At 38.7% G+C, this 24,576-nt stretch overlaps 1 protein-coding gene across 2 annotated transcripts in view; it reads right to left on the bottom strand.

The window, feature by feature from the left end:
* Positions 1–7,356: 7,356 nt before the first annotated feature.
* The window catches only part of SECISBP2L (SECIS binding protein 2 like), a 65,866-nt gene continuing 48,646 nt past the window's right edge, over positions 7,357–24,576 (bottom strand). For both annotated transcript variants that reach the window (XM_043555461.1, XM_043555462.1), the window contains 4 exons: positions 22,267–22,487; positions 20,793–20,947; positions 18,831–19,050; positions 7,357–11,673 (listed from right to left, as the gene is read on the bottom strand). In XM_043555461.1, the coding sequence (XP_043411396.1) occupies positions 10,997–11,673; positions 18,831–19,050; positions 20,793–20,947; positions 22,267–22,487 (1,273 nt within the window). In that variant the 3' untranslated portion in view covers positions 7,357–10,996. The remainder of the gene's footprint in view (positions 11,674–18,830; positions 19,051–20,792; positions 20,948–22,266; positions 22,488–24,576) is intronic.

Here is a 24,576-nt window from a genome sequence, read left to right as displayed (position 1 = left end):
CACCACCTCACTTACGTGTTAGGAGTTATTATGCTCATTTGTCAGATGAGAAATCTGAAGCTCAGAAAGGTAATGTAACATGCATGTGATCAGGGCCAGTTCTGCCCTCCATCTGCCTGATGTGGAAGAGCATGTGCTCAACTGTAAGATACACTGCCCTCCCCCCAACCACATGAGCATTATTGATCCTTATGGAAGACAACTCCACTTGCAGACGTGGAAAATACATATCCTTAAGTAAATAGAAGCTACCTCTCACTTATTTTACGTACACACGCGTTTATACAGGTACACATATACATTATTTACATGCATACATAAAGGGCCAGTATGTGCATAAAATTACAAATTTATTTTCAGTTTCTTCATCCATCAAATGGGTCTAGGCATAGCTGCCCTACCTCCCCCACAGGGAGGTGTGTACAACCCTGCACATGCAATACATTTGTATATCATAGTTGCATACCCAGGGCACATCTGCTCACTCTGGAAGCCTGAGGACCTTGTAAAAAATAGCATGGACTTGTCAGAGATAATTGGCATTTCCAGGTTAGAAAAGAGGTTTAAATGCTTAGCATAATGAATCTAAATGCACCAGAATGAAATCTCTCAGCAAAGAGTTTGTTATTTCCCTTTCTTTCACTGTAACACACCCAACAGGGAGTGGTCTCACGGCTCTGGTTAAGAACAGTTACAGAGATGAGAAGATGGCCCTTCTCCGACCAGTGGAGGTAAATATGAAGAAGACCACAGGAGTTGCTGGTGGTTGGTGGTGCTGCCCTGTTGCTGTCTTCTGCTGGGTTACAGGAAGATTCCAGGTGCAGGGGAAGCCGCAGCATCTGTGGTGTCAGGGGGTAGCAGAGTTTGGCAATCCGTGACTCCAATGCAGCGAGCCCAGCTTTCTTGGCCAGATAACAAAGCTTTCCTTACAGAATCTGGTTTTCAAAAATTAGAATTGGGTGGGGCGCCTGGGTGGCGCAGTCGGTTAAGCGTCCGACTTCAGCCAGGTCACGATCTCGTGGTCCGTGAGTTCGAGCCCCGCGTCAGGCTCTGGGCTGATGGCTCAGAGCCTGGAGCCTGTTTCCGATTCTGTGTCTCCCTCTCTCTCTGCCCCTCCCCCGTTCATGCTCTGTCTCTCTCTGTCCCAAAAATAAATAAACGTTGAAAAAAAAAATTAGAATTGGGGTGGGGGAGAACTCCAGAGGATTTTCTAGTTTCTGGGGCACAAGATGGAGAGGCAAGAGCCTGGGGATCGGGAAGTCTCCAATCCAAAAGTCTAAGTGACCTGGGGCAAGTGTCTTCACCTCCCTGGGTCTGTTTTTCCCTCTGTAAAGGAGAGGATTGAACTGAATCATCTCTTTGGTTCTCTCTGTACCAAAAATCCTATGTCCTAGAAACTCTGCCTTGGGTTTGGCTCATGTTGTCCTTCCCCACATGCTGCCAGGCCTGTGTCCGTCTTTTTGACAGACGGAGGAATCTGCTGTGTTTCCTCATCCCTGTCATCAGCATCTAGAGGCCATACACAGGAAGGTGTCTATCTATCCTGACCAATGAACACTGCAGCAGGGGAAAGTGCCGCTTGCTTAACATCAAGGAGACCTTGAGTCTCCCACTGTCCCTCTGGGGTAGGACTATGGGTAAGAAACAGATCATGCTTGAACACACGTGTGTGTTCTCACACACACACGTATATGTTCATCTCTATGTGTTAGTAGGAGGGGCCAGGAAATTGTGACCATACACCTATCATGCTGAGTTATATACACTTTCTCCTAGAAACAAGGGGAGGTCACAACAGCGGTGTCCAACCCATGTAGCTGAAACACTATGTTTGCAACAGAGTTGTGGAGATGTTTCTATCATTTCAAATCCCACACGAGTGATATTTAAGGGCTTTGGGGATTAGTGTGGAAGTATTATCAGCACTTAACATGGTTCCTTTGGGAAAACGTTCTGAGTCCCAAGCAAACAGTTTATACGTTCTCAGCACACAACCATGTGTGAATTGGAACAGCATAAACTCCTTCCACCTCTGCCATGGTACCAAACTCAATGGGCACATAATCAGCAATGATCAATTAATTCAATTAACATATAATAAAGTTCCCCATTTCATGACTTAGCAAGTCACCCTAGGTGTTTGAACAGTATGGTGACCAACTCTCCCCAGGTTACCTGGGACTGACATTGGTTTTTAAAATTAAGTCCCACACCTGGGGAACCTCTCGCTCCTCAGGCAAACAAGGATTTGAGGATGTCTTTAAGAAGAGAGGGAATCCTTTGTAGGTAGGGACTTTGTGCTCCATTCTCCCTCCAAAGAACATAAAGGCTACTTGGGCATTTCCAAGCCCGTGTCCAGTGATCCTCCCGAGGGCCATGGTTCTGGGCAGCTGTTCCCTGAGAAGCGGCTGGAGTAAGAGGCAGAGGCTTCAAAGTGTCTGCCTCAGAGATATGGCTCACCAGGGCAGGGAGCTGGATCCCACTTCTCAGTGTTGTATAAAACATCATCTTTGCCAGTCTTGCCTGAGTCAATCATGCGGTCAGGACCAGACCAGCCTATTCTGCAGGCCTTCTGTTAGCACTTGACTCATGCTTTTCTTGGAACAGTCACTCAGCAGCCCTTGCCAGAGGTACCTCCCTGCCCTTTTGCTCCTCACATAGCCTCCTCATGTGATGGGAGAACATAAGTGGGATATGTGGGAGGAGGCACTGGCATGTGATCAGAAGCTGTGGGTGAATTCTCCTTATCCTCTTCCCCAGGAAGTGAGAGGGGTGGGGAAGGCCTGTTTTATCCAGAAGATCTGGATGATTCTGGCTAAGTCTACTCTGGAACATTAGAGAATGTCTAAACAGATGCCAGAAACAGAGGTCAAGAACATTTGAATGCAGTGAGTACATGCCCACTGATTTGGGGCCCTGAACCCATACAGGACTAATCCAGCATCCTGACATCGAGTTAGTACAATTTCTCAATCTCTGCATTATTGACATTTTTGGCCACATAATTCTTTGCTGTGGGGTTGCTGTGGGGTGCTGCCCTGTGCATCATAAGATGCTCACCAGCATCTGTGGTCTTGACCTACTAGATGCCAGGATCACTCTCTCCAGTTGTGACAAACAAAAGTGTTTCCAGACACTGCCTAATGTTCCCTGGGGAGAAAATCACCCGGGGTTGAGAACCTCTAAGTTAGAGCAGTCCAGACATCCCTTGTGTTTTCCAATCTCATGGAAACTTCACAGTCTAAGCAACAGATTTTGATGCATGTTACATAAAAAACTAGATCCTCAGGATGTTCATCATTTTTGCAGAGAAAGTACTGTGGGGCCACGTTTTGGAGAACTCCATGTTCCATGGTACAACACTTTGGGGAAATGTTGCCTGATATATAATAAATCTTTTCCCTCATGGAGAGTCAAAATGCATTAGGATATTGGAGTTTCTAAAATGTCTAACAGCAAGGAAACTCATTCAACACTGACCCAGACTTTGCTTTTTCATGGCCACCAATGGCAAATTGGAGATTCCAATCTTAAAATCCAAGCACCCCAAACCATCGAGCCACTCTTAATCCCAAATCCAAAATCCCAAGGAAGAGACCCATTTGCTTAGCATAGATTAACTATTTTAAGATCCCCAGCCCAGTCAATGGTCTCAGCATTAGTTAACTGTCAGCTACTGTTGCAATAAGAGATTATATCCCTGGTGAGGGTGGAACAGGGTGTGTGTGGAGCCATTCCCTAATGAAGGGACGTACTAAGCAGACACAGCAATAGATCCCTAGCATAGTTCCTTAATAGCAATTTTCTTTAAAAGTTCCTTTCTTTTTTCTTTGTGCTTTTCTTAAATGCCTAGGCAACTTTATCATCTTGATTCCTGTTCAGATTTCATGGAAATTGGTGGCAACATTCCTAAATTGCTGCAAAAGTTATAAAGACATGAAAAAATGTCTTAAATTCTTGGATTAAAAGGGACAGGTTGCTCAATATTTCCAGGTTAGAGATAAGGGTCACTGTAACTGGCAAGGTGAAGTCAGCTATATATATATAGGTACAGAGCTTTATACTGATTATGTCCCAGGTTGGCTACCATGAATAGCCAGATGAAGAAGAGTCTTTGAAGACACAAAGCAGACCAGGGCATCATGATCAGGCTTACTCAATTTCTATTCTGAGCAAGGGATGCTATCACTTTAAACACTGTGTTCTGGTTGCTAAGGAAACCAGATAAGTGGGTTGCCAACACAATCTTCAATCTTCCTATGAAGATTAAAGCACCTTGCTCCAACTAGAGAGCAGATGGGGGAGGCACAGGTGCGAGACATACTTCTTATTACTGGGGGAAGGGTTAAGCCAGGTGAAGGATGAAGGGAGACAGTTTCTAGTTCATGGAAAGAAGATAAAATTTGCAGCTACCAGTTATTTAACAAATCTTAACTCTTTGCTACATCAATCAAGATACAGGTTTAAGCCTGACTTCTAGTTGCATTTCTACAACTAATGTTCTTTGTTAAGATACCAAAGTGAGATTTGGTGCCAAGTTTGGAAGTCACTTACAGAACAGAAAATGGTTGCATTTTAGTCGGCCTGTTCCTTTTGGTTATTCCTGTATTTCAAGCATATAAGAGTATAAAGAATGATATACCACATTCTCATACACTGATCACGGAGCTTAAAAATAAAACATTATAGATACACTGGAAGTTGCAGGTGCATTTTTGCCCCCTTCCTGGCTAATCTCATAGAAATGTCTTATATACCTGTCACCTCCCTCTATATGCAAACTGTAGTCATTAAATTTACGTTTTCAGCTATAAGCAATATAGGGACATGAAATACAGAGTAACTCGAGGGAGCCCACTATTCTAGGGTGAGGCTCTTCTATTTGGGATTTGGGTTATTTTTTCCTCCAACCCCAAACTCTAAACCAATGTAAAAAAAAAATAGTAGTCAGAAGTCAGTATGTAGGAGTGTAAATGCTTCAGAATATGACTGCATTGCCAATGCTGATTTACTTACTTCAGCCTTCATTTATTCATTCAACAGAGATTTACTGAGTGCCTGTTTTGTGCCAGGCATTGTACGAGGCAGAGAATAAATCAGGACAATAAGCCAAAGACCCTGCCCACACAGAGCGTAGTAGGGGAGAGACAAGATGAATAAAATCGATAGGATGTTGAAATGCAGCAAATGGAAATGGAAAAAAAAAAAAAGTGGGTTTGAGGAAGAAAGTGATGAAGAGATTACAATTTTGGATAGGGTAGTCCCTGACTCCCCTGAGGCTTCACTATGAGGTACATTTGTCAGAAGCTCACCATCTGCCTTACAACACTGGTTCTAGAAAAGAGAAAGCAAGGAAGAACAAAGACAGGGATGATGACTTCTGACATTTCTCCTGTAATTGAGAAACCAAAGATTTTCAAACTTTTCACTCATTTATATTTAACCAGAGGTAACAAAACTGCTTAAATATCAATTCATTATCCTATACTCAAACTGATTGTTTGCAACGCAATGCAAGTGCTCCAACCGAGGTAAAAAGAGAAGAAAGACAAGCAAAGATAACCTAGGGAATCTGTACGTGCCTAAGCAGGTACCACTTTTCTTCCCATCTCTGTTCCCAGAGTCAGTAAGGGTGCAATTAACACCGCCTGAAATCATAGTCCCACTGTAAGGCTGTCGTTATTACCTGTTCCCTCTGGGTAATTCAAGGCCATGGCCAAGCTTTGACACCTCCAAGAGAAGGAAGCACTCATTCCTCAAAAAAACCCAAACAACCTATACCACTCCAGGCTCCAACCCATAGCTCACCAACATACAATTCCACCCTGTCTTTGGTTTCTCAGTACTAACATAAAGAACACGAGGCTCAGGTAGAAGCTCCAAATTTCATGCAATGCAGTATCTTCCTTGCTCCAACCCTGCTTCCAGACTGAAACCTTGGATCCAGACAATTAGTTGACTTGTAGCCACAGTTATCCAATCCATTTTTGTAAGAGTGAATGTCTCTCTGTCTGCCACTGGGTTGCCAACTAATTACTCAGTGTAATGGCGAGTGGAGTGAGGAGAAATACAGGGACTGAGACTTGCTCCTGAACTGAAACATCTCCCATCTTTCCAAACCCTGCACTGTGAAAGCAGAGCATGCTTTGGCCCTACATTCCATGAGGCTGCCACTTATAATGATTATGCAATTAGCCACATGCCTTAGTTCATACATGTGACACCAAAAGAACCCACGTTAAACTAAAATATTGAATTGCCAAGATAATTTAGAAACGTCAAAAGACCTAACAGCTGATCCCAAGAGCTAAATGTCTGAATCATGTTCTCTTTCTAAAATGAAATGTAGGATTCTAGAGTTCTGAGTTTAGCCTTAGAACTAAGCACTTTTCATGGCAAGGACTACTGTTCCAGATACTTCTCTCCCATCTCTCCCCATTTTAAACAATTATTCGTTTTACTGGGTAGACTTTGACTTTTCAGGTGCTGTGCACACCCTCTTCTGTTCAGTTAAAGAAAAACTGATCGCTGTTAGGAAAAGAACAATTGGGAATCATACAAATGGTGGTCCAAAAAAGGAAATATTCTGATACAAATGATGAGGTTTCCCTCCTTTCTCTTTGTGATCAGCAAAAATCCATTTCATTATGAAAATTAGTGATCCTATTTTCTAACAGGTGAGTCTACTCTTCGGATTCCATACATTTCATGGTGACATGGTGACAAGGGACCACTCTCATTAAGTGATCAGGTGAGACTCAATAAATCTAGTCTCTAAGAAAATCAGTTCAGTCCTGGTATATTTCAAATTCCAGAAGACGCCTGACAAAGGTGAGAAAAACACTCGTTTGCAACTGTGAGCATTTTGTGCTAAGGAACAACAGAGCATAGTGAGTAAAAAAGCATGGCCTTCAACGTGGAAGGAGTCTGAATCCCAGTTCTGCCGTTTACCAGCTGTGGGACCCCGGACAAGTTACTCATCATCTCCCTGACGGTTTCATCATTTAAAAAGTGAAAAATAGCGTTTCCTCATAAGGCTGTAGTGAAGATTAAATGAGTTAATACTGGGAAATGGCTTAGAACAGTGCCTGGCACAGAGTAATTTGCATAAAAAGGAGAAGAAATCTGTAGGATTTCTCCTGACACCAGGATGGTCTCCACAGATGCCTTGGCCCGTGCCACAGCCTACACCAACCCCCAAATGGAAATTTTTACTAGTAACTTCCTCCTGCAGATTTTACAACCTCCTCTGGCAAACCCATGAGGGCACTAAGCAATGCTAGGAGTCTTTTTTTCTCTATCCCATATGTTGGGCAAGTCATGAATTCCTTAAGTACTTATTCTGAAATGATAGACTACATTTCAATAATCATTTTATTAGTTACAGAAGAATCTCAACTAGTATTTACATAGTGCAAAAAAGCTGTTATTACCCTAAAATGTGATATAACAATTATCCTTCAAACAACAAAAGAACAAGATGAAAATCTTTTCATGTTACAATTCACTAATTTTGCTTTTTTTTTTATTAGAGCATTACAATTAAGACATTAAATTATAAACTCATGTGGTATATTTAGAAATTAAATTACAAAATAACACAAATACTTTTAAGGTGTGTTGTGCCAACAAAGTTTAAATTTTTATCATTAATTAAGATTCAGATTTCAGCTTAGGTAAACCATTTGGCTGATTCTTTGATGTTTATAAAGGCTGGAAGGGGCAAAGGAAGAGGAAGATGTCTTTAAATAAATTATGTCACAGAAAAAATTTTAAAGCAAAGAATGATTACGTTTTTAAATGGAATAAGTTAATGTTCTAACCTGTTGGCACAACGTACAGGAAATACTTAAATGACAGGTTTGTTGTTTTTTTAAAGCAAACAGCAGCTTTACAAACAGTAATACTTCTTTATACATATATTAAAGTAACAATGTGTTAAGATTTAACAGTTTTATGTTGAAGAGTTGAAAAATGAATGTAGAGTTCACTACTCATTTGTACATTACGATACCCGCCCCACCCACCTCCCCCAGCTTATTAAGAAATCAGACAAGTACATTATTTGAATATTAATTTTTCAATACTTAAACTATGTGAATTCCTTTTGACTAATTCTTTTCCAAATACTGGAAGCATATAAAATACCCTCTCTGCAAAAATGACCTCCAATCAAAGCCTTTAAAAACTTTTCAATGTATAACACACATTATTTTTCCCATGTTTAGTCAAAAGAAATATATTACATCATTTACAAACATATTTAAACCAAAATTAAGCTAGTGTGAACATTTGTCTTTTGAGAAGTAATCTTCACAGCAAACAATCCTACTGAAGCAGAAATCTAGTTCTGGGAGTGCAATTCATATTATAATTCATATACTTATGTACTGAAATAGAAATCTAATATTAATTATTGCCATAAAACAACCTCTACACACTAAGAAAAAAAATCACTATGGTTTTCATTTCTTGTGATAATGAACCCCTACTCTTAACATTAGGTCTCCGAAGAGGCACCCACTCCCAGTTCTGAACAAAAAAACGAAAAACAAAAAAACCCCACTTTCCTATTTTCACACCTCCTCCTGTATAGAATACACAAATTCCAGAATTTATCTAAAGGAAACAAATTAGAAAGACATTATTAATACTTATTTAAGCATACTATCGACACAGTAGCATCTCCTTTAATAAATTTTGGGTAGTCCTCTAGAGGTGACCTGTCTCGTATAAAAAAGGCTGTGGTCCCTTGGGTTTGCCGGCAGAAGATCCTGCACGTGCAAGAGCATTTATCGAACACAGAATTGAACACTTCTGAAGTCTATAGTAAACTTAAAAGTTACTGGTGTTCTGGAGATTTCCTCAACTTCTCTTTTGATACAAATGTCAAAAATGTAAAACGACAGTTCTCATTCAGAAGAGATATAAAATGTAAGAAACCTTTGAAAAGCCAATACCTCAAGATCAAGAGTCATCTGAATCACTGACACCGAGCAAAGGAAATTTACACCATAAAAAGTATGAAAAGTTTTTAAATTCACTTTTAAGATTGTCAGTAGTTCAAAATCTCTATCATTTCTTTAAACCAACTAACACTTCCCAAATGTGAAGACACAGTAAGATCTGCCACATCTATATCCATGATTACTATTTCAGAGGCTTCATTCCTTACATGCTGTGTTCCTTTAAGTGCTAAATACTTTGTGCCTAAGAAGTCTACACTGGAGAACAGTTTAGACAGGGCAGTACAATAATGTTCCCTTTTAGCACACTCATAAAGTTGACACACTGGCATTTTCTATACAGCAATGCTCCTAAACTTTCACAATGCACAGATACTAAATAATCACCCAAGAATCTGATCTCTCTAGCATTAATGCCAGCATTATAAAACATCAAAACTAGTGCAGTAGTCTCAATGAGTTCAGTAGAAAACCTGCCCAATTCTTCTCTCCTGCCTCTGTGAGGCAAAGCCCTACCCCATGAAATCAGAGCAGGGAAAATACCCCTCCCTCCTCAGTTCTGTAACTGCTTGTGGGAGTTCTTGCTGGTGCCTGTGTGCTCGTGTGTGTGTGTATGTGTGTGTGGTCAGCTGGAAGCTAGGGATGGGGGAAGAGGTTGGAGGGAAGAGAGAAAAATAGGTAATCTATAATTCTCCCAACATTACATAAACTTGTAGAGGTCACTACCAGGTGACTGACCAGCAAATAAAACATTTAGCTCAGTATGTTTAAATTCTCCCAAGCAGATATACACATTCCTGGAGAAGGGCAGAGATAAGTAAGAGTGATCAAGAATTAATACCTGCCTAGATCTGTGTCCTCTAAATTATCTTATAGTTTCAGCACAATTAGAACAACTTTCTCTCTTCTTCAATACTTGCTTTTCCAAGCCTTGATTATCAGGATATATGTTATAAGTTGTGTGAAGTTCCTTTCCCTGACCTCCTATCAGTAACTATGGTGGGTGTTACATGGCAGGTGCTCAGGGCTAGGGACAAAATATGTATTTTTTTTTTTTTAAGGTGAAATGATTTTTCACTCAGGACAAGTTTGGATACCTAATCAAATCCAGATAGCAAATCTAGAGGGTCCCAAATCAGAAGCATGCAAGAGAACACACCAATATAAGACTTTGTTTTGTAATAGTTTACACGTAAGTGCTACAGTCATAGAATCGGTTACAGTTATTCATCTGCCACAATCTGCCTAACTTGATGTAAATACGAGTATGTACAAGAGCATTCCTGAGGTAAGTAAGAAGTAAATAGGAGACAGAACCTAGAAGGTCCTATCGTGGGTGACTTTTCACTATTAAAGACAACATCTATCACTTCCCACAAGTAAGGCCAGCTCCAATGTATCGTGGTGGTTCCTTTGCTAACCTAAGTATTGGAGGGTCTGTTTTAGCCCACTGCAACTTTAATCACAATGATCAATGGCTTCTGAAATAAGCATCTGTGGACCAAAGAAAAGTTACATCAATTTTTAACACAAAACATTCGTGAACTTAGTTACCCTCCGCTTTTTTTTTTTTTCAATTTTCCAAATCTACCTCCAATTCTTTTTTAAAGAAGCCCAAACAACTTCTGATCAAATTAGAGTGAAGGAGGCAGTCCTGAAGCAAACACTGGTAACTGCTCTTAGCCTTAGAATCTGGATCTTTAACTTTCAAAATGACTCTAAAGAGGCATTTCAAATTTACTTTCTTTTTTAAAACCTAGTTGTCTTCTATTTTTAATCATTATTTTCCATAACAAAATAAGCTCTAACAATTCTGAATTTCCACACAGCTCTTAGAATGACACTTAGATGCTAATTAAAAGCTAAGCTACAGATTATAATAAAACAAGTAAAAGACAGCTACAAAAATATTTGTCAGAAATTAAATACATATATTAAATACTGGACAGTGCAAAATGTTGAGATGAAGCATAAAAGATAATGGCTGCAACCCTTACACAGTTGGAGACAGACAGCTGACATTTCCTGAGTTATAGACTTGGGGGCGTATAATTAAGATCAGAGGGCTCGTTCCGTGCGCTGCAGCTGCTGGGCTTCTTCTGCTGCTCCTGACCTGCCTGGTGGTCAGTAGTCCAGGCCTCACCATCTATCCCTGGTTCCGGCACTTCAGGCGCCTCTGCCTCCTCTTCTCCACTTTGCTCTGCATTGTCTTCCTCAGAACCATTAAGGGTTTTTCCAAGCTGAAGAGTCTCCATTGTTCTCTGGGTCTCAGAGACCCAAGACTCAATTCTACTATTGAGCTGTACTTCTACAGATATGGGTTCATGAGTATAATCCTCCTCCTCCTCTTCATCATCCTCTTCTTCGAGCATGCCAGGTACAAGGGTGCTGGTGGTGCTGGTGATGGAGGAATTCAAAAGATCTCGGCAACTGCCATCCAAAGAACCGGTCTCTGTACTCTGCTGGGAGGCCCACTCCAGGTCATCTGGCTTCGCTTCCTCTTTATCGCTCACTGTTGGTTTCCCAGGGTTTGTAGCTGAGGTAGTACCACCTGCAGCCTGTGATGACGGCTGCTTACCCACAGGGGCTGTGTCAAACTGAAGTTTACTGGGTTTTTCGGATGTGCTATGCTTAGAGGAAACCTCTCTCTCATTTTCTGATGTTTCTAGTCCATCTGACGTTTCCACCATGTTTCTCCAATTTGTTTCTGCAGATACCAAACAGATTTTTAAAAACCAGAACACGGTTTCAGAATCATGCAACTCTTAAAAGAGGGAAGAACAAAATTTGTTGGCTCACCAACTGGTTGGAAAACTAAAATCTTAGTTTATTCTAGTACTGGTTTAAATGTTATAAAAGGAAAACAATTCTCAAAAATGTACACTTAAGATAAAGAAACAAGGAGGCAAAAGTAAGTGTATTAATGCCTCAGATGCACAAGATCTTATACCAACAGTAGCTCACTGGTGTTTAGATATAAAATCCGTATCTTCATGAAAATCAGTGAATTGCCGTTTTATTCTTTTTTCTTTTTTGGCTCAGAGGTGTACTGGGCCCAATGATCCTCAAGTCACAGATAGCAGAGCCAAGATATCCAGCAGAAATAGTTCTAATTTGGCATGTTTGTGTCATGCTCCCACACCAAGTTATGGGAGAGTTGTCTTAAACTGCAATGGGACTTATGTTTCCATTGATAAGCAAACAAGCCATCCATGTATTTTTAACAATTGTGAAAATTTGTTTTAGAATTTATGTAGCTGGGCTTACCAAGTGAATTTGGTAGCTAAAAAAAGAAATGTTATTACATAATACAGTGATAATAACCTAAGTTATTTTTAATGACAGGAAGTCAATTTAAAGGAAAAAAACATACAAAGAATGAGGAGACAAAAGACAGCTCTTCTACCCCTTTTTTTCCTGTGTTTATTTTTCTTTCATTTTTTATTATTTAGGTATAATGGACATATTATATTAATTTTAGTTGTACAACATAATGGTTTGGTATTTATACATATTGGAAAATGACTGCCTTAACAAGTCAACATCTGTTACCACATAGTTACCAAAAAAACACTTTTTTCTTGGGATGAGGATTTTTAGATCTACTTTATAACAATTTTCAAATATGCAATCCAGTATTATCAATTATGTCTCCATGTTGTAGGTTATATCCCAGGACTTATCTATTTTACAACAGGAAGTCTGTACCTTTTGACACCCTTCACGCACTTCACCCACTCCCTATGACTCTGGCACCCACATACACGTACAAGACACACACTCCATCTTCTTTATCCATTCATCCACTGAGGGGCACTCAGGTTCTAAGCTACTGTGAATAGTGATGAAATGAAGAAGGGAGTATAGATATCTCTTTGGGATAATGATTTCATTTCCTTGGGTATATATGCAGAATATGGACTAAAAATCATATGATATTTCTATTTTTACTTTTTTAAGGTACCTCCATACTATTTTCTGTAGTGGCTGCATCAATTTACATTCTCACACTGTACAAGGATTCTCTTTTCTCTACATCCTTACCTGATATTTTTTGTCTTTCTGATAATAGCCATTTTAACAGTTGTCAGGTGGTGTATATATATGTATCTTGTTGTAGTTTCAATTTGCATTTCCCTGGTAATTAGTGACACTGAACACCTTTTTATGTTGGCCATATGTATGTCTTCTTTGGAAAAATGTCTATTCAGATCCTCTGCTCACTTTTTAATTGGATTGTTGGTTTTTTATTATTGAGTTGTATGAGGTCTGTGTATATTTTGGATATTAACCCCCTATCAGATACGTGATTTGAAAGCATTCTCTCCCACTCAGTAGGTTGCCTTTTTGTTGATTCCCTCTGCTGTGTGCAAAGTTTTTAGTTTTTTGATGTAGTCCCACTTACTTATTTTTGCCTTAAAAAAAAAAAAAAACAGCCCCCCTTCTATTTGCACTATAGCTGCTATTTGCAGTTTAAGTATAATGGTCAACCTGTAGTGATAAAGCAAGTTTATTCATATTAATATAGTGAATTTGACTGTCACCTACCAACTATATACTGATAAAGACCATATTTTGGGCACCTGAAATCAGGGCACATGCTTTGGGAAAAAAAAAAACTTTCTTTTCTATAGTTAATTCAAATTAGGAATAGGTCCTTTCCACTCTTCCACCTCAAGAAAAAAAAAAAAAACACAATAAAAACCAAACCTATTACTCCTCTTATATTCTCATTCTTAGTTAATAACATTATCATTTTCATAGTCTCAAAGCAAAAGAACACACAGTAATCCCTGAAACCCTATCTTTTGCCCTGACTATATCTCTTTATTCCATTGAACTCATAATTACACCATCTCACTTCTATCTCAAAAACTACTAAATTTGGTCACTACTGCCTTAGCTCAAGCCTTCTTTATCTTGCTATACATCTACATATAAACATAACTGGTTTTGTGAATTGGTCACATCACTGTCTAACTGGCTTTCTATTACCCTAGGAGACAATCCAAACACCTTAGCTTGGCATAATCAAAGCCCTCCATGATCTGACCCTTACCTGTCTTTCTGGTCCCATTCATTATAACCCTTGGTCACGCATTCTATGCTTGGGGTCTCTCTGAATTCTCATTCCTCCCAAAGTCATAACTTCTGTTTACAATTTCTTGCTTTGCATAAGCTGTTCTTTTCACAGATGTTTTCCTCCTTTACCCTTCAGACTCCCACTCATCCTTGAAAACCATCCTTAAATGTCAATTCTTTTCTGAAGTCTTTCCTGACTTTCCACTAACCTAAATTCCCACAGAACTTTTTGCATACAGTTCCAAAGTACTTGTTTTGTGTTTGCTGTGCCACCCCCCCATCCTTCCCACTCGCACTCATCTCTGTGTCCCTATGGTTGGCATATAATAAGTGTTGGAGACAAAAAAGCCTATTAAATGAAAAATGCCACACGTATATTTAATTATGCCCCCCCCCCCGAAAACTTTAAAAAGGCATACATTTTTTTGAAGTTTTAGATGCACTTTTACATTCCTTCTAACAGTTTTTTTTCCTCCTTCAAAAGTTTAAGAATTCACTTGGGGTCTCGGAAAAAGTTCCACCTCTCCCTTGGCCATGAGTCAAAGAACAGGAAAAAGGAAGGTCAGGATACTAGGTTAGGCTGATCTCTCTCCAGGATCAACTTTGGGCTTTCATGTACTTGGACAGGTGAGCTGAAAGCCCACACGGTTCCTTGGTAAAGGAAAAGGAGATATGACCTTAGAAGCAGAGACAAAGGATTCTGCTATTTAGCCATCAAGAGACTTGTCACAACAATCAAAAAGCCACCTAGATCACACATCCACTGGGGAGGGAAGGCCTATGATCCCACCTTAAAGTAATAGGTGAAGCTTGATCAACAGTTGAGGAGTGCCACAAACACATGAATACAACATGGAGAAACAGAAGAATAAGAAAGTGCCATCATTCTCTATGGGATAGGAGAAATCTGATTGGAATGGGGAGGGGGACAGTCTAAATCCAGAACAGAACCTCTAGAAGTCCACTTATGATGAAGGGAACAGGAAGCAAGTTAAAGGCAGAACCAAAGATCTCAACAAACCTGGAAATGGCACTGATCCAAACCTATCCTGCTTCTGAATTGTTTATTGTAGAACTTACTCAGTAGAGCTCTTCTTTGCTTATTAATCCCTCTATGCTTTCCTGTTTTGTTTACTGAGTCCTTGTTATTTGTTTTTTAAACTTTCAAATCAGTAGTGATTTATCAGAGGATGAGATGTGTGTATTTCTCCTTTCAGTCAGTACTCACAGGGAAGCAAATGAGTTCAAGAAACTACAGAAGAAGGGGTGATAGTAGAGAATGAGCAGGAAATTCAGGATAGAAGGACTACACATCAAGGCTGTCCCCCTCATAAGTGGTTACCGAAAACCTATTATATTATCCTATTATGAATTCATAACAACAGACAGGGAATACAATCACACTGGCTAAGAATGCAGATTCTAGAGACGGATTCACCCACTGCATGGCACTGGCAAGTTATTTACCTCTCTTCATCTTAGCCTCATCTGTACAATGCAGTACACTATTTCTTATTTCATAGGGTTGCTCAGACAACTGAACACATTAGCGTGAAATGCTTGGAAAAGTGCCTAGCACATAGTAAGAATTCAGTGAGATATTATGTATCAAGTGGCCATTATATGCCAAGTTCCTATATCAAAGAACTTACAACTTAATTGGGATATACGTTCAAAACTATTTGTTTCAGGTAATAAATATGATAGAATTGAGACTCAGCACAGGTGGAAGGAAAACATAAGCAAAGAAAACAAGGGTACACAAAGGACAGTAAGACTGTACTATCACAGGAGGTTTTCTAGTCTACCAATGATTAGCATCCTTTTCCAAGCTTTGGTTTTCTTTACACTCGGTGGGGCGGGGGAGGAACATTTTAGAAACCCGGCATCTTCCAGAAATGGAAAACGCTACTTGCTGTCTACCCAACAGTCATTCCCCGTTTTCTTCCTGGATAACAGAACCCCCAAACTTGGGATGAACTCGAGCCTAGTCCCAGAGGATGAATTAAAATAGCTCTCAGACTATCATGGTTATCCTATCCCTCCTATGCCAAATACTCCCTTGCCCTAGTCTCCCTTGCAGCTAAAAGTAGTCACAAGATTGGTTCTAGCCAAATGAAACAAAAGAAGTCTTCTGAAAATGGTTTCTTCACTGATAAAAGGAACTCACTGCCTGAACTTCCTGCTTTTGACTACTAATGCCGAGAGCCACAGCAGCTACTTATGAACATGAGATGATAAGCACAGGAGAAAAAGCTACAGACTGAGAATGGAAGAACAGAAAAAAAGAAAGAGCTAAGGACTTTCATGACACTGTGAAATACTTAAATATACTAACTTCTTAGGCCACATTAGTGCGCTTTCTATTTGTTGCTGAATACATCTGATACAAAAAGAATAACTTCATACTTTCTTCTCAATGTTATCTTTGGTTACCTTCCACTCATTTTGTTGGTGTCCTGATAAATCAGCTCATCTTCAAGATTCTGTCTAAATCTCTCCTTAGGATCAACCATTAGCTCTACTAAAACAAACAAACAAACAAACAAACAAACAAACAAATGACAACTACAGGCCCAAAATGGTGTCACTTAGAGTGAGTTCCCAAACTGAAGTTTAATTCCCAAATTGCAGTTTCAACTTCCTGTACAAATGTGGCCTTAACCAGTAAGTCAGGAAATTTTTCCATCAGCACCAATGAGTCCATCACCTGGGTCCTCTCCATCCCCCAAAGAAAGATGAGGTAATCTGCATAAGACCCCTCCCGTGTTCCCCCAGCAAACAGTCGCCTCTAGAAAAATCTTTTTCTCCTCCTAATGACTTTCTTGCCTCCCCCCTCTATAAAAACTTTCCATTTTGTACAACTCTTCAGAGTGCCTCTCTACCTGCTAGACGGTGGCTGCCCAATTCATGAATCATTTAATAAAGCTAATTCAATCTCCAAACACATTGGTTGAATTTTGTTTTTTAATAGCTCATAGAATTTTAGCTTTGAATGGAACCTTATAGATGACCTAGACGAACCCTCCTCATTTCACTAAAGAGAAATCTGAGTCCCAGAAATTAATCAATTATTTCTCACTCCCCTAGGCAGAATGTGAAAAAGCCAAGGCTTCCATCTTTGAACACTTTAAATTTGGTGCTTTTTGAAAACATCTCCTAAGTCTTTGAGGAGAGAGGTTCTTTTTAGAACTTTTCTTTTCATGTGCCCAAATGAAGATCACTATCAATTGCTCAAATCCAGTTTTATGAATTTACCTTGCAGTTTGCTTTTGAGATCTGCAGATCGTTATACAGACAGAAGCAAACTCATTTACAAAGCTGGCACTTTATCTTCTTTATTTTCAACTGGTGTCAACTTCAGACAAAGATACACGTCTGCCTCTAAGCCAGTAACACTTAACCTTGGTCTGAGGTTTCCTAAAGTCCCACAGTAACTTGTTCACTGCCTCTGGCCTAGAATTGTCAAAAGCATTCCAAACATTTAACTACAATTACAGACAGAAGACTAGCAAAGGGAGTGTGAGAAAAAAGGGAAAAAAATGAGGGTCCGTTTTTTTTAATGTTAAATTTTAGGTGGTGACATGCTATTCAATAAACTTCTAGAGGAAGAAAGAAAGAAAGAAAGAAAGAAAGAAAGAAAGAAAGAAAGAAAGAAAAAAGAAAAGAAAAGAAAAGAAAAAAGAAATGAAAAGACAAGAAAAAGAAAAGAAAGAAGGAAGAACCAGGAGCCACGTTAAAGGAGGTGGCTATACTATTTTTAAAAAGAAAAAAATTGGGAAATGAATTAGAAACTAGATCATGAAAAGTGGGGAACTTAAAGAGTTCAAAGTATTATACAGAAACAAGGCAAGGAAACTACTAAAACATATAGTGCAATAAATAATGTTATTTTAAACACTGTATGTTAAAAAAAAAAAAAACACAGGCCAAAAATGTCATCACTGAGGCCAAATCACCAAACCAGAGCTTAATATCTAACCTAATCCCAGTTTCGACCTCCCCTAGAAATAGAAGTCTGAAGAATTTTCTGGTCAGCACCAGTGAGGTAATCTGTCACAAGGGCCCTCTCCACCCCCAACAGGAAGATGAGACAATCCACCTAAATAAGACCCCTTGCCTATCCCCCTCAAGGAAGGTGACCTTGCCAGACCTTGGCAGGAAGGATCCTTTCTTTTCTTTTGCTAATAACTTCCTTGCACCACCCACCTTCCTATAAAAACCTTCCATTTTGTACAGCTCCTCAGAGCTCTCCCCTACTTGCTAGATGGGATGCTGCCCAATGCACAAATCACTTATGAAAGCCAATTAGATCTTTAAACTTACTCAGCTGAATTTTTGTTCTTTAACACACACAAATGCTGGGTTTTCGTCTATATTCCTTTTCAACTAGCATCAAATTTAACTCAAAACAAATGTCATAAGTCTAGATTTTATAAGCTTACAATCAATAATATTCAGGTCTTTTGTTTACTTAGTAAATACAAAACTTCAATAATAGAATATCAGCATGAAACCTCCTAGAATTTACTTAGTTATAGGTCACAAAGTATGACACATTTTGACTTTCAAATCCCTTTGGAGATTCTGGAAATGTGACTGAATTATAGGATCTCACAGAAAGTCTCAGCCCCAAACTGTTTCCTAATGTTTAATGGACATGTTTAATGCAATTTCTTAAACCAAAACTCTGACCAAAATATGAATAATCAGTAAGGTAAAAACAAAAAGTAGCATTTATTTCAAAATTTCAATCATCTGAAATGTTATATAACAACTTACCATATTCCTTTTCATTTACTTCAGAGATGGGTTCAGAAATAACACTGCAGAAAGAAATGGCGCTGGCTGCAGAGGGGTTCCGAGAGTGCCCCATGTGGTGTGGCACCTTCTTCACATTCTTTAAGGCCTCCTCAGCTTGCTCTTGTTCCATTGCGGCAACCATATCTTTGTATGCTTTCCTGGCTTCCTCAGTAAGTTCCACTAACTTATTAAACAGGCTCTAAAAAGGGATTTTGATTAGTCCATTTTTTGTTATGCTTTTTATTCCTATAATTAACAATAAATAGGGGCACCTGGGTGGCTCAGTCACTTAAGCATCCAACTCTTGATTTCAGCTCAGGTCATGATCTCATGGTTCATGAATTCAAGCCCCACACTGGCCTCGGCACTGTCAGTGCAGAGCCTGCTTGGGATTCTCTTACTCCATCTCCTCTCTGGATTCTCTCTCACTCCATCTCTCTCTGCCCCTCTCATACTCTTTCTCTCTCAAAGTAAATAAATAAAAACTTTAAAACAAAACAATAAATAGTATCTCTACTGTTTCAGGATCAGACACACTTTCAATGAGCACAAATGGTATGCACACTGCAGAACTTTATAAAATACTCTGTAACTTTCAAATATTGTTTATATAATTCTCATAAGTCTGAGAAAATGTCTTTTTTTTTAATTTCTTTTTTAATGTTTATTTATTTTTGAGAGAGAGAGACACAGCGCAAGCAGGGGGAGGGACAAAGAGGAGGGGGAGGGACAGAGAGAGAGGTAGACACAGACTCCAAAGCAGGATCCAGGCTCCTAGCTGTCAGCACAGAGCCTGACGCAGGGCTCAAACCCACGACTGTGAGATCATGACCTGAGTAGAAGTCAGATGCCCAACTGACTGAGCCACCCAGGCGCCCCTCTGAGGAAATTTCTTGATTCAATATTAGTCACTAATTGTGATATACTAAAAGTTCTTGCAAAGTTTATCAATTGAACAACTGCACCCTTTAGTATCTGGCACTACAGTGAGTACAAAGATCACTGGAACACCATTCTGCTCTCAAAGAAACTTCCATATGGGAAGTTGGGAGATACCAATGATTCAAGCAAGGTACCTTATCTTAAATGCCTTGAGATGTACAAAGTATTTTGGCTTTTGGAAGAAACATCAAATCTAACTGCTGAGCATTAAACATTTAAATATCAACATTAAATATATAAGTATAAAATACATAATAAAATATATAAAATCTAAACATTAAATCTAAACACTAAATATTAAACATTTAAATATATAAAAATAGTATGGATGGGAAGAAGGAAAATGGTCCATGAATGGTGTTACAAAACACTTCAAAATCAAGTTCATAAAAAGGTCTTAAAATGTTATCAGTTAATAAGTATTAGGGAAGATAAATAACTATTCTAATTATTAGTTATCAACCTATTATTATTATTATTATTATTACTTATTATCAGCTCCTATGGGCAAAGCTTTATTGGCAGACTAGGAGAAGAAGATAAAAGTATCGTGAGTGCAGAATTATTCTGACAATTGGTTAGGACTCCATTTGCTGAAAGAAAATCCTCTCCAATTAAAGCATTCTTCTCTCTCTTGACTCCAAGTAGCACAAAATATAGCCTTATATAAACTGAAGAAAATTATTTTATATTGTATAATATTGGATATCTTTACCCAGCAGTTAAATAAATTCTCAGATATTACAAAATTAAACCCAGAAGAAAAAAAACACTGTGGGAAAAATAGGAGCTAATATGTTTATAGCCAAAATATTGTAGGATTAATTTGTATAAATGGTTTCAACACTAAAAAGGAAATGTGGACTCAAGAATTTTCCACTCATCCCTGGGAGAATCATCTCACTTCTTTAAATGTTTAAACATAACACTGGCATGTGTCAACAGAAAATGTATGGGGGGAACAGGAGGGAGTGAGGGAGTGCATCCTCGAAGTCTTACCTCAGCACCAAAGTAGTTGAAGATTCCCACTACACTAACCGGAACCAGCTTGTTCACACAGCGTCCTAGAGCTTTTCTTCCAAGCGCAAACACAAAAGGAATTTCTTGTTCCCGTGCCATGGCTATAACATTATAGAGAGCCTCATCCAGTCCACCTGAGAAAGTCAACACATGCTGAGGTTTTAATTTACTTATTATTTTTTCCCCCATTAAGTAGGCTTCACACCCAGCATGGAACCCAACGTAGGACCTGAACTCACTACCCTGAGTTCAAGACCTGAGCTGAGATAAAGAGTTGGAGGCTTAACTGACTGAGCCACCCAAGTGCCTCTAATTTACTTATTTCTTAAATGGAGGTATTTTAGCACCCAACAGCTAAAGCATAAAACACAGCAGCAAAGGATTCTATGAATACTTGTGGCACTTCTGCTGTTCCACACATTTTCTTATTGGAATTTATATATCAATATATATACATATTTTCTTTCTTTTTTTTTTTTTTTTAAATTTTTTTTTTTAATGTTTATTCATTTTTGAGACAGAGAGAGACAGAGCATGAATGGGGGAGGGTCACAGAGAGAGGGAGACACAGAATCTGAAACAGGCTCCAGGCTCTGAGCTGTCAGCACAGAGCCCGACGCGGGGCTCGAACCCACGGACCGTGGGATCATGACCTGAGCCGAAGTCGGACGCCCAACCGACCGAGCCACCCAGGCGCCCCCATATTTTCTTTCTTTCCAATAAATTTTCCAATTCTTCAATGCCAATTTTTGTCTCTCCATAGGGATTAGTATAGAGGGAGTCAAACTTCAATACAATAAACATTTATTAAAACAGAAATTAAAATTGTTAATAGTGACTGATGTCTTTATTCTCTCAGCTCAAGTAGCAATGAGACAGACATATACTACTATTTTTATTGGCATTTTTCCCCTGTGGAGACCATTCCTACTACTGTTACTTCTGCATCTGTCTTCTCCAATTACCCAAAGTGGCTCCTCCATGAAAACAGACAAATCAGGGTGCATGAAACAGTAAAAAAGTATTGTGTGTGGGTTCGCATAAGAGCCTTTACATGCAACTGCTCATTTCTGAGGCAAATCACCATAAGCAAGAGCAGAGAACTTTAACTTTTATCAAAGGAAGATAATCCAAGAATTTTAAAAGCAGAATACATTTGCAGAAATAAAGAAAGGTACTCTTATAAATAAGTCCTCACTCTGATTACAACAGAGGGGACACTTGGGGAATAAAATCCTTAACTAGTGTTCACAGATTAAGACTTTATAGTCTGATCTCAATTTTATTACTTAATTTAGGTAATGAAAGATTTCACTTTCTTTCATGTTCATCATTATGTTTCATATCTAATCTCTGCAAAGAAAGACATATGGCTTCCATTTTACAATTCATTGTATATCCTACAGTTATACTAAATAAATATCAAAACACTTCAAAAGTAAAATGTTCATACCTTTTGACTGGATTTTTTCACAGTTTGGAGAAATTATAACACACTTGATCTTATTTAACTTCATATGCTTAGTAACCTCCCTTAGACCCATAACCAGCCGTCTCCTTGCTTTTGCTCTTACAGGATCTTTTTGGTAGATGCGTTCCTGAAAACTGACAAGCTCTTGAAGAAGAAGAGTCACACATTCATCAATCTCTTTACAAAGAACCTGATTGCAGTACCTGTAAAGGAAACCAAAAACAGGTAAGTCCATCCTAATTTATTTTTCTGAAATTATAAAATTATGTTAGGAAAAAAAAAATATCCAATAAGAGGTTTTCATTAAAAAAATCAACTCCTTAAACTCTCTTAATTAAATGGGCAGAAAACACGAAGAGACACTTCTCTAAAGAAGACATCCAGATGGCCAACAGGCACATGAAAAGATGCTCAATATCGCTCCTCATCAGGGAAATACAAATCAAAACCACACTCAGATATCACCTCATACCAGTCAGAGTGGCTAAAATGAACAAATCAGGAGACTATAGATGCTGGACAGAATGTGGAGAAACGGGAACCCTCTTGCACTGTTGGTGGGAATACAAACTGGTGCAGCCGCTCTGGAAAACAGTGTGGAGGTTCCTCAAAAAATTAAAAATAGATCTACCCTATGACCCAGCAGTAGCACTGCTAGGAATTTATCCAAGGGATACAGGAGTACTGATGCATAGGGCCACTTGTACCCCAATGTTCATAGCAGCACTCCCAACAATAGCCAAATTATGGAAAGAGCCTAAATGTCCATCAACTGACAAATGAACAAAGAAATTGTGGTTTATATACACAATGGAATACTACGCTGCAATGAGAAAGAATGAAATATGGCCTTTTGTAGCAAAGTGGATAGAACTGGAGAGTGTTATGCTAAGTGAAATAAGTCATACAGAGAAAGACAGATACCACATGTTTTCACTCTTATGTGGATCCTGAGAAACTTAACAGAAGTCTGTGGGGGAGGGGAAGAAAGAAAAAAAAAAGAGGTTAGAGAGGGAGAGAGCCAAACCATAAGAGACTGTTAAAAACTGAGAACAAACTGAGGGTTGATGGGGGGTGGAAGGGAGGGGAGGGTGGGTGATGGGTATTGAGGAGGACACCTTTTGGGATGAGCACTGGGTGTTGTATGGAAACCGATTTGACAATAAATTTCATATTTAAAAAAAATATATCTTAATTCCTATAGCAAATTAGAAAAAAGAAGAGTTTCTCTGGATTACAATAGATCAGCTTTTAAGGAAAGAGTGGATTATCCTCAAATAAGTACTACCCAAACTGCCAATTATTAAGGGTATAAATCCAATGTTAACCTGTTATTTGATAAAAAGAGACATAATGTTGCTGGTAAGAAGATGTAAAGTTATTTCATTCCAGGGAATACTAATGATGCATTTAGTAGGAAAGAATAATTTCCTAGAAGCTAACTGAATGGCCTCATACAACGAAGTCATCCTCCACATTCAGATAAGTCACAATCTCTGGGAATTGGCTTCCTTGACCATAAAAATAAGCAATTAGGTAAGCTGGCCTCAATGATTCCTCTAACTCTGAAAATCTATGGATGTGGCAGATGAACTCAGTAATTAAATTGAAACCAAAACCAAAGAGGTCTTGAGGTAAAGTCACATGCCTTTATAGTAAGCAAAGCAACTGAACAGGGCTCTTTGTGAGATCAGGTATGGCTATAATGTGAGAAACAGACAGGCAGTGAGTGAGGCCACTATAGTACTTAATTTCAGGGATAAGGAAGTCATCCAAGCTTACTTACTCCTATTTTTTTCAAGTTCTCATCCTTAACCTCTACTATAAGCCAGTACTTAACAACAAGGAGAACTGGTATAATTTATAACCTAAGACTAACCATGTAAGTAAATTTCCACTTCTGAATTATATTACATAGTAGAAAAATCTAGGCCTGCCCTTCTTTAGTGGGGGGAAAAATTCTCCATTTTTTTTCTTTATGTGAGAAATGTTTAAATAAGTAAATAAATGTGACACTACTTTGGAAGAGAAGATACAGGTGGACAGACTGAGGAAAGAATAACTATCAAAATTTGCAAAATTAAAGAATGCACTTAAAATTCATCAAAAATGTGGTTTTCTTCATTCTGTTTAACTTTCAAGCTATTTCATACACATGTAACATTTTATCCTCAAGTGTTTCCTTTACTCCACATCTATTATTTGACATTTAATCAACTTTCCAAATTCAGGCAAAAAGTATTAACTCAAAATCAACAGTATAAAGAATGGCAACAGAATAGGAGGATCAAG

The sequence above is a fragment of the Prionailurus bengalensis genome, chromosome B3 (genome assembly GCF_016509475.1).
Source record: "Prionailurus bengalensis isolate Pbe53 chromosome B3, Fcat_Pben_1.1_paternal_pri, whole genome shotgun sequence".
Taxonomy (NCBI): domain Eukaryota; kingdom Metazoa; phylum Chordata; class Mammalia; order Carnivora; family Felidae; genus Prionailurus; species Prionailurus bengalensis.
Note: the sequence above shows the minus strand (reverse complement) of the source record. Positions and strands in the feature narration are given on the sequence as shown.